The sequence below is a fragment of the Hylaeus anthracinus genome, unplaced genomic scaffold (genome assembly GCF_026225885.1).
Source record: "Hylaeus anthracinus isolate JK02 unplaced genomic scaffold, UHH_iyHylAnth1.0_haploid 12002, whole genome shotgun sequence".
In the NCBI taxonomy this organism is placed as follows: domain Eukaryota; kingdom Metazoa; phylum Arthropoda; class Insecta; order Hymenoptera; family Colletidae; genus Hylaeus; species Hylaeus anthracinus.
Window position 1 is genome coordinate 1,975,340 of NW_026534349.1, and position 10,682 is coordinate 1,986,021.

At 40.1% G+C, this 10,682-nt stretch overlaps 1 protein-coding gene and 1 long non-coding RNA gene across 2 annotated transcripts; one reads left to right on the top strand and one right to left on the bottom strand.

Annotated features, from left to right (window-relative positions):
- Positions 1–2,916: 2,916 nt before the first annotated feature.
- LOC128891560 (venom carboxylesterase-6-like) lies at positions 2,917–6,862 on the bottom strand. The gene is made up of 8 exons (XM_054151134.1): positions 6,611–6,862; positions 6,141–6,435; positions 5,870–6,067; positions 5,509–5,687; positions 5,024–5,192; positions 4,615–4,950; positions 4,420–4,543; positions 2,917–4,252 (listed from the first exon to the last, which is right to left on the bottom strand). Exons 1-8 carry the CDS (start codon positions 6,791–6,793, stop codon positions 4,078–4,080), a joined length of 1,659 nt encoding a protein of 552 aa, XP_054007109.1. The 5' UTR covers positions 6,794–6,862; the 3' UTR covers positions 2,917–4,077.
- Positions 6,863–8,885: 2,023 nt separating this feature from the next.
- Positions 8,886–9,487, top strand: LOC128891573 (uncharacterized). Its single transcript, XR_008460861.1, has 2 exons — positions 8,886–9,122; positions 9,230–9,487. It is a non-coding gene; the product is annotated as an uncharacterized LOC128891573 (long non-coding RNA).
- Positions 9,488–10,682: the final 1,195 nt, after the last annotated feature.

The following is a 10,682-nucleotide window of genomic DNA, read 5'->3' on the forward strand; positions in this document are numbered from 1 at the left end:
CTTATGACTGTGCCTTCGTCAGTGCTGACACCAGCGGCACTACTTTCGTTCCGTGGCAGCTGAGCGGCTCCGATCCGAACCGCGATCGTCGTCGTTCCCGGTTTCGCTACGGACGAGGAATCGATCGTCGTTCAGAACTAAAAATAACACGGTGACGGGAAACAAACGATAAACGCGTTTCGGCGAACGTGGCAAAAAAAAAAAAACAAGTTCAAGGAGAAAAGAAAATAAAATAAAAATTGGAAAAATGGAAACTCGATGCACGCCGAACCGATTTCCTCGTTGGAGCGACGTCGTAACAGTGATCGACACAAACGCGAACAACGACGATCCCACGGACGATCCCGCCGTACGATCGACGTAGATCCAGATCCTTTCCAAGGCTGGCACGTGCGCCAAACGATCGGTCCACATTTACTCGCGTCTGCTGACGTTCACGCGTGCTCGAACGCGATCGGAGAGAGCAACAATCCGTAACGAACGATACTGCAATCGACGTCGAGCATTCTTTTATTATCGCTTACGCAACCGAATAAACGCAGGTTTCGCGAGCCGACCTCCTGTCACGGGAGTCGCGACAAACATACGCGATTAATCTCTCCTCTCAAGACGCAACGTACCGATCGCGCTCGAGCGTGCGCCCGCGTGCGTGTGTGTGCGTGCGTGTGTGTGCATATGGTTAACATTGATGTGTATCGAAGTAATGAAAGAAAGACACGACGAAAGGTACGCGTATCTCAAAGCTCAAACAGCGGCTCGCGCGGAGGACCGATCGCGAATTTGCTTCTCCGGCGAGCTGGCGTCATTATATATATATATATATATATATATGAGAAAAATATATATATAATTATAAATATATTATACATTTATACGATTCTTTATATGCACTGTACCCTCCTAATAATAATACTTAACGATGTTCTATACGTTTGTACGAAAGTATCATTATTTACGGCAGACGATCGTCCGTCGTTCTCTAGTCTCAGAGTGTCGCGCGGTATCGTATCATTATAAATCTTTGGAAAGCTCGTTTCGCAACCGCCTCCGCCACCCCCGATGTAACGGCGAACAGTCAATTACTTTGATATTCTCTCAGCCAAGCGACGGGGCACTGTCGTGTTCGTTCGTGTCGCGGAGGTGGGCAAAGTTTTATCGAAATAATAGCGATTCTCTTAGTCACTTCTTGTTTAGGATCAATCTGTTCCTCCTTCAACGATTCAAAATCACGAAGCACTTTTGTATCAGTTTAATTTATTATTCTTCTACTTTCCGTTACCTTCCGTCCTATATCGACTCAATTTCTAAATATTTAATTTCGCAATCTTATTGTTACTCGATCAGTTGCGAACAAATAGTTATTGTTTATTTCGTGGAGATTTTGCCCATCGCCGCCCACGCCCAAGGTGGAGCCGAACGCGGGACAGAAAACGTCGCGCTTTGAGACTCCGGGACCTCGAGACATACGTTTAGGTATAATAATAGAATTGAACGCTATTATCGTCGCACGAAAATACTGCGCATGCTGTCTGTATTTATGATCGAACGAAGACGACGAGTCCAAACACTGTCTTCCTGGTATCGCTAAACCCGCCAATTTCATTGTAAGCGCGTCCCGCTTGATTCGCGCGCGATAAAAGTGTTTCCGCGCGATGGAAACGCGCGGGAAACAAATTGTAATAGGGAAAGGGAAACTCCGTCGATTGAAACGCGACCAAAAGTGGTCGCGTTGCGCTTCCAACGGCGATCTAATCGCGATACAAGCCATATAATTATCGTCGCTGTTTCGAACACGAGGTGTTTTCGTAATAATAAAGTTGATAACGTATGGAACACGCTTCCGCCCTTTGTTTCGTGAAACTCGCTGAAAAAAATCGCTGCCCGACTCATCGGTCTGACATTTCTTTCTGGAAAAACGTTAGGCCTAAAGCAATCGTTAGAGAATATATTTAATTTTTAACGAGTCCGGCGACCAGGCGAATCGATCGATTCAGCCAAACCAGTCCGATTGACGATCCGAGCTGTTCGATCGATAGAGATTCTCCCGAACCCTTCAGCATTTATAGCCTAACTTTCTACGGTCGACTCGAGTGCTCTCTATCCCTCGAACGCGCGGACCAATCGACTCGGATCAACTTTGTACATTTCATACAGGTCGAGGATGCACCGTATACAGTATTACCCGCCGCTAAGATCGACTTTACTCCCCAGATCCGAGAACAGTAGTTCCCGCCACTATTCTTCGTCTTCGTCGCGAGAGAGTTTGATCCAGCTTCGAAACGATCCGAGAACCGAATAAGAGGATCGATCGGGCCTCCCTGAAAATTAGCCTTCTTTGAGAGCTCTCGCGACGTTCTTCCCACGATGATCGTTTCTGGCCTTGATTCTCGATCATAGCGTCGGGCAATACCGCGCTTCGATCGATAAAAAAGAGTCGCGTCTCTCTTCCAAACGCGCGATATTACAACTTTCCCGAAGAGACCGCGAATTGAATCTTGACCGTAATTTCAAGTTACCAATTGATTCGCGACGGTTCTCGTTCGCGCTACCGAGCTCGATCGATTGATCGCATACTCGGCGCTTCCACAAATCGAATCGGTTCTTCCCAAGCTAACAATCCTAGTAATTAGTCGAGCCTAGTATTTATCTTAATATCCACAATCACTCATAGCGTATAGTGTACTGAAAGTAATCGAGTATCGAATGTTACACGAACGGTACGTTTATATGATAATACATGTAACTCTAAAGTAAGGTATATTAATTATGGTGAATACATAGGACGATGCATGTAATTAAATAACGATGGCGGGTGGATGTCGGTGTCGGTGGAATGCCTAATCGTTGTTCGAATGCTTTACACGCGACGGGGCGGCATTCTTCGACGCGATTGACGCCATTTTATATATATATATATATATATATATATATACATAAACAAAAGATAAAAAAAAAAAGATACGCACGATATTTATGCACAGAATGACCAATTTTTATCTGGTGCCAATAGTCTTCGAGCAAACAGTGTCCTTCGGGTAATTAATTTAACGACCAACGGAGCAGCAGAGATAGCCGAGTGGATTAAAATTGATCATGCTGTGAATAGCGAAATCGAACACGGCGCTCAGTACGCGAATATACTCAACACAATGCTCGTGATGAATTTCTCGGTTATGTTTTTATTTATTCTTATTTTTTTATTTTCAATTCGACCTGCGACCACAATGACAATTAATCGTTCTCAGCATAATACGTTATCGTTTGCCGCGTATAATAATATGTGATACATAAAGAAACGAGCGAGCCGGGAATATCTCTCGGTGGTCCCGACTGTACGGAAGTAGGCTAGTTTTTTGACAGTACGTGCTAGTATAAAGTGTCCTTTTATATGAATAAATGATTTTGTATGTCACGCCTCCCGTTTATTTCGGTGATCATCCTTCTTGCACGACAGACACACGTTTGAGATTTTTGAGCGAACCGAAAGCTGATAGCAGTCGGGTGGATTCTTATCGGGACAATTATCCGCACGTTAGTTGTGTGTACAACTCATGTTAAAGGCTTAATCAAAGCAAGCCGTTACTCAGAAAACGTCAGAGTCTTACAGATAACGAGGACGATAAATAATGGCTCGTGATTTACGAGTGTAAATATATTCTATTGTTTCGTTATTGCTCGAACGAATCCTGGAGAAAAATTTCGTGAAAAGTTACTCGTTTATCTCATTTGGCGAAAATTTGTCTTTTCTTATTCCTTGGACACATCATAAATGACACCTCTGTGCAAAATTTCAGCTTTCTAGGTTCAAGGATTTAACCAGGGCGTTGATGAGTCGGTGAGTCAGAGTTTTTATTTATATATACATCTTTTGCACTGTTAAATTCTTGTCTGGTTAACAGCTGTTGTTCCACTTAACACTTGAACTATCGAGGACAATGTATTGGTGTTCGGAATACTACTAAGTTTTTGAAATTAAAAAGCAAAAAGGAGCAATTCCATCTATCAATATAATATCCGTTCTATTTGAATAAAACTGACTAGGTTGGTAGTTCTAGTGTCAAGATTGACCCCACTGCTTTACGATTTCGGCAACTTGTTCTCGTTGAAATTGATCGATTCCCAAAACTTCTTCTCCGCGAAGTTATTGTCGCTGGCCATCTTCGCGTTCTTCGGATTTTTTATGTGCAAGTAATAGAACTTCTCTTCATCTGGATCCAGTTTCTTCCACGTAACGCTACTGATCCTAGGTTCTCTAAAATAATTGCATCACACGTGTCATGAAAAGTGTGACAAAAATCAGAATATACAGAACATCTCAAAATTCATAGCAAAGCTAGGGAAGGAACAGTTTCGTGCGAATCAATTCTACCCTGTAATTTTAACTTATTTCTTCTAGAAGCATCAATTGAATATACTTGCCCATGGATAGCGTAGGACGTGTAAAAGTCCAGCAGAAACTGCTGCATGTGCACGTCCAGAGCTCTCGTGGTGCTCGACATCTTCGTACCAAGGATAAGCGCTACGTCGTCGCCTTGGCAGACACCTAACGACACGCCAATCCCATTGAGACGAGTGTTATTTTTGCACAATCTTAAAAAATTCTCAGAAAATTACCGAAATCCTTGGTACTTCCGCTCAACGCCTCGCTTTGACTATACTTCGCCCTGTACGTATAATAATAAGTCCACACAGGACTTCTGTTGATCTTCGCCTGGAGCCTAACAGCTTTCTCAAAATCGACCTTAAACAACCGATCGCCAATCATCTGCACCACGTGCTTGTCCGTCAGGCTATTGATGCTTTTGGATCCCAAGTAATGCTTTCGAGCCATCTCCGAGACATTCTTCTGCTGACTCAACGAAACGGTATCGTTAAAGTCCAACAAAGACGGCGCTATCTTGTCCCAATCGTCGTTCAACTCCTTCAGTAGCTTCCTGTTGTCGACGAATTCTGCGAAAACACGACGTCTGTTTCACGAAAGAGCTAAGATAAGAGGGAAGTCGTTTATTGCGCGATATTAAACCTGCAGCGGTATATAATCCCTCCTCGGCGACGACGCCAGAGATCCACGGGACGTCTAGCGCCTCGCCTCTGTTGATGATCTCGATCGGAGAATCGCGAATGAAGGGACGGGGACACTTTTGCTTCTCGATGACTGGCCCGAATGGCGTGATGGGATTGTACAGCCAGGCCTGTTAAATCAAAGTTTGTCACGAAGAACCGACCTCGGAAGAGAGCTTTCACGCGATGAAGAAGAATTGTAACCGTAAATTACTGATCAAAAACAATGCTATAGGAGTCCGAACGAAACATATGGCACGGAGATTCGAATTCACGTTTGACTCCATCTTTTTCGATATGAGAGGCGCGGATCGGTACTCGAATATCACTTTCTACGTAATTGGATACGAGCCCTTTTTTAACGGGTACTCTCTTCAGATTCTGAACCTTTCTGTTCAACGTCCCGCATAAGTAAAACATAAAAATAGAAAATATTGCGAGTAGTACCATGAAATCGTGAACAGCCTGAGCGATAAGTCGCGGTGGGCGTTCTCGTAAGCAGGAGATCATTTTAGTTGAGTTCTTCGTGGGACACCCCATCAAAGCGCCCAGCTTCTTGGCTTTCTCAGGTGCACGCTCCGTTTGGGGCCAGGGGTCCAGAGCTACGCCGCTTATCGACAAACCACCTACGCGATAAATACGACGAAAAAGATAGCGTAACTTCGAAACTACGTCAAGAGTTAAATGTTAACCCAAAAAATGCAAAGAAGAACGATGAAACGCTAAACCAAGGTCCGTCAACTTTAAATGCATTAGTGCTCGACACTTGGATCAGCTAGACATTTAATAGAAAATGGTGGCAACGTACGTTGGAAGAGTCCAGCGCTCAAAGGCGACAAATAATGATACTGGACGCTTGCAGCTCCCGCGTTCAAGCCAAAAATAGTGACGCTCTCAGGATCGCCACCGAAATATTTAATGTTGTTCGACACGAAACGCAAAGCCATAGTCTGGTCCTTCAGTCCCATGTTTCCAGGTACCACACGGTCCCCCGTACTGAGGAAACCTTAAATTCATTTCGCGATTGGCAGATCACGAAGAGTACGTCTTCAGAATTCCACGACGATCATTTTCCTTACCGAAAGGTCCCAAACGATAATTGATGGCGACTAACACGACATCGCGATCCATCAACAACCTCTCGTTCACGTTGTTTCCGCTGCCATATTGAAACGCCCCATCGTGGATCCAGAGCATTACTGGCAACAGCATCTCCTCGTTGTTTCTAGGCGGTACGTAGATGTTCAAGTACAAACAGTCCTCGCAACCTGAGACCTTATCTCCATTTTTCTGAAGCATGTGGTACTGGGTGCACTCCGAGCCCTTTTTCGTCGCTGGAAGATCCTGTGACCATTTTTGGACCGGTTTGGGGGGCTAAGAAGTCGTTGAAATCAAAATATTCGTTAAGAAAAACAAGAATATTATGTAAAACGTTATATCGCGCAACATATATACTCGATTGTCGCGTGACACGAGTTCCTGACTTTTTCTTGGAATTTGTTTTCACGCAGTTCACCATCTCTGATATAAATTGAATTTTTCCACGTACTTGGAATCGAAGTTTCCCCAGAGGAGGCTGCGCGTAGGGTATACCTTCGAAAGCCTTGTACTTCCTACCATAGTGAGAGATCTTATAGGAGCCAATAACGCCACCCAAGGGTGTCTCGACCCGCAGTTCTGGGCAAGAAGAACTCGCGAGCGCCAAGAACGGTAAAATGATTAACAACTTCATGACAGGAAATTTAAAATGATTGGTAACTTCATGGCACTTCTTTCGAAACTGAGATTGAAACCATCGAGAGCCTGCCTTTTATCGTGCTCCTCGCCAGGCGAGTCGCTATGCATATCCAAAGATTTGCTCAGTTAAGACCGGTGCATTTCAAAGTAATTAAAACGAAAGTGTATACGACGTTCGAAGAAAACAGAAGCACGCTAAAATACAATAGAACTTCTTCGGCGCATTATACAATAATGCATCTTATCTGCTAATTTATCGCTGAGCAAACGTAAGCGAATAGACGGGCTCAGGATGGCAACTTTCGTTACACAAAATGTCTGAAATTTCGACGACGGCAACGGCCATAGATAGCGAAAAATGATAACTGTTTGCATACTGTTTTTATGCAAATAGAGGTATCGATTAAAGACAACATTTCTTCAGAGGTAAATGATATTTCCAGAACAATTGTAAATCACATGGAATTTAGTTTTCTATTGATTCGAGGGTAAAATTTCACTTTATGTCTATTCTAAAGCCCTTTGAAATAAAAAGTATTCATTCTTTTTGAAGGCTTAGCCTTCAAGGTATGATTTCGTTGAACGCCTTGAGTTATAGACAATTCTGAAGCCTTTACATTGAGAAAATTGAATCAATAAGAAGCACGAAGAGGAAAATAATATCTAATTACAATTTATTTCAAATTTTTTACTGCTCAATCGTCGTTATCGTAAACATAGTCAGATCAATCTTGTGTTGTTATGTTGCTTGGGAAATTATAATTGTAAAACCATAATTTGACTGTTGGGTTAGGGCTGGCTAACAAATATGAGTATCGAAAAGCCTATATGGCATAAGATAAAAGCAATGAAAAAAAAAATAAAAGACATTAAAGGAAAAAGAGAAATAACCAAAGACAAAGACAAAGTTCACCGACCCGCCATCTAACGTCGAAACGTCCAAGTTTGTAGTGGAGTATGTATGGTAAATATGTATCTCTCTCTATGTCACAGTATCATCGGAGGGACAAGGATCTATCTATTCTTGTCTGGAAGCTTCCTGTTTTTTCCGCAACTGTCGCTGAGGTCAAGTCAGAGTTTCTCTAAAAACTTGGACGTTTTTCCACCGATGGCGCTGATGGCTGAACTTTACTTCTGGGCACTAAAAATTATTCACATTTTTGTATACTTACAAAAATGTAAGTTTTAATGTTAGGAATCCAACGGTTTAAGAATTACGAGTATTTAAAGTTGAGCACATTTGACGTAAATTAATAACCAGTTCTAGAACGAGCGAACCAATAAACTTCTCTTTCTGGTCTAGTAATATAATTTCCAGTGTATAGTATTTTAACGGTGTAAAGTTTTACACGCTTTCGGAAATCTTCAGGAAATACCCGAAAAAATAAAAAGGTTATCTACAGTTCTGTGTGCCTTGTGATATCTTGTTACGATGGACGAAACAAAAGTATTTTTGTTTATTTATTATAAATTATTAAACTACTAATTATCCATTCGTATATATTAAATAAATATTTATTCGAAATATTAATTACAAATTAAATTATCTAAGTTTTAAGTGACATTTTCTTGTAACACAGTAGTTTAACATCGGTTACAATTGACTCTTACGATGTAAATACCTACAGTGTCTTGAAGATATGATACGACGACTTTATTTGTTTTACACAATTTTCGTACAACGTGCTATGTAATATACATATAATATGATTTCATACTACGCGAAAATATTTATCGCTTTGTACAGACGTCTATTGTACTTATATGGGTATTCGGTATATTTATTTATGTTTTAATATATACCACTGTTTAAATATGTTTATGTTGCTTGTGTGTACAGGAGTGGGAGAATATTTTAGAAGAGTTAATCCATTGTCCAGTATGTCCAGATATTCCTTCGTCCCATATATTTCAATGCAAAACTGGTCATGCTATTTGTCAGCCTTGCATGAACTCTCTGATACAAGCGCAACGAGGCTGTCCATTGTGTAAAAAAGAATTTTCACATGTCAGAAATTTTGTTGCAGAGGATTTGATTCAAAATCTAGAGCTCCTGCAGGTAAAATATTTGAGTATCTTGATTTCAGGAAAATGAAAATATATTTTCTAAAACGTTCATAGTGGATGGAAATGTGTTACCTTGTAACTACGATTACGTATTTTTAATAAACGAAGTTGGATTACTCTTTTTTAATAGTATTTACCACAGTAATGGCAGATTGAGAATAGGCGTGCAATTTTTACAAACTGTACAAATACCAAAAACTTACAATTATGTCATACAGATAAGTAACGATACGTTAACCTTCATACGTCATTGAAAGGTAATATAATCAACATTAAAATTGACTAATGATTAATAATTCATACCGTTCATAGTATGTTAGTAAACATGAATTAGTATGTAATAATTGTTATATGAATGAAACAGGTCACGCCTATAACACATAAAACACGAGCTGTTGTTTACACCAATATTATACATGAGAAGGACATGGCACGCTTATTAAGGGTTAAAAAGCACCTTAAGTGCACACTATTTGTAACAAAGTGTTCATAAAATATTTAGCCACAGTAACAATTGTTAATTGAAAAAAATATTTTATTGATTATAGAATCTGTTTGACTATGCTATAGTTTAACTTTGTATTTTGTGATTTTTCCATATTATCTTAATAAAAAAATTAAACTTGTTCCTCGTAATAGAACACCGTGGTGGGTTTATCGGGTAGGATCTGCATCTTCTCAAAAAGGTCGGGGATGGTTTTCGAATATTTCCCCCACGAAAACAAAAAAAAAATTGTCTGGAATAATTCGATTCGTTAGTTCCACATGTTATACGTGTATCTATATTGTATGAGGATTCACAAGAACGGGAAAGTGAAACCAGTTCAGTTTTTGTGTAAGTTGACTATGACACCCGTTTTTTATTTAATTTCTGGTAATGCAATGATACAAAGTCGAAGGCTTATGCTACTAATGTTTTGTTACCACATGATTTATCTGATACTACACTAGAAATAGTCACAGTCGCGTTCTGTGTGGCCTGACAAGTTCCATGTAACGTAGATCTTAGTATTCGCACGTTAAACTTTGAATTTGCGTCATTGATGTTCGTTCGTTGAATCGTTTAATCTAGACAGCATTAAGTATAAGTAACACCGATTAAAGTGATTTGCAAGTTCATGTAAATGCGTAATTCAGCAAAGGTTTCAGCTATACACATAGATTTCTGAACAATCGGGAAGCTTCGACTCGAACGCGGTTTACATTCAAATAGACTTATTATTTTCTTATCGTGATGTGCGACATTTCACAATCATTAATTATGTAGATCTCTTTATGTATATTCATGTAAAATTATACCCAATGTGGGCTTCGATTCAACGAGATATCCACATCACAATGTTCTGTTATTTACATAGACTTTCTATATTTCTTCTAACGAAGTGTATATGTATACATATATCTGTACGTATAACGAAATATTTATATATAGTATATATGTATAATAATACAAAGATGACACTCTCTCGAACGACACATTTGTTCGATAATTAAAAATAACAAATGTTGCGCCTAATCTTAAAACGAACAATCGTTGCACAAAGTTTCTTAAAGTTCATTTATAGATGCATTGCCATTACAGCACACCGTGCACTAAGTGCCAACGGAAATTACACAGTGTATACGTTTTCATTTCAGGATTTGCCAACGCGTAATAAACGTTATTTAAAAAGCTATCTGCGATCGAACAGAGTTTGTACGCGGCATTCAGTTTCACATTTATTGTATTTACAGAAACTCAAGTGGGGGCATGGCAATCGTGTACGTTAATTTTACAAATATATATCGTATCGTAATTGACAAATAATTCGATATTC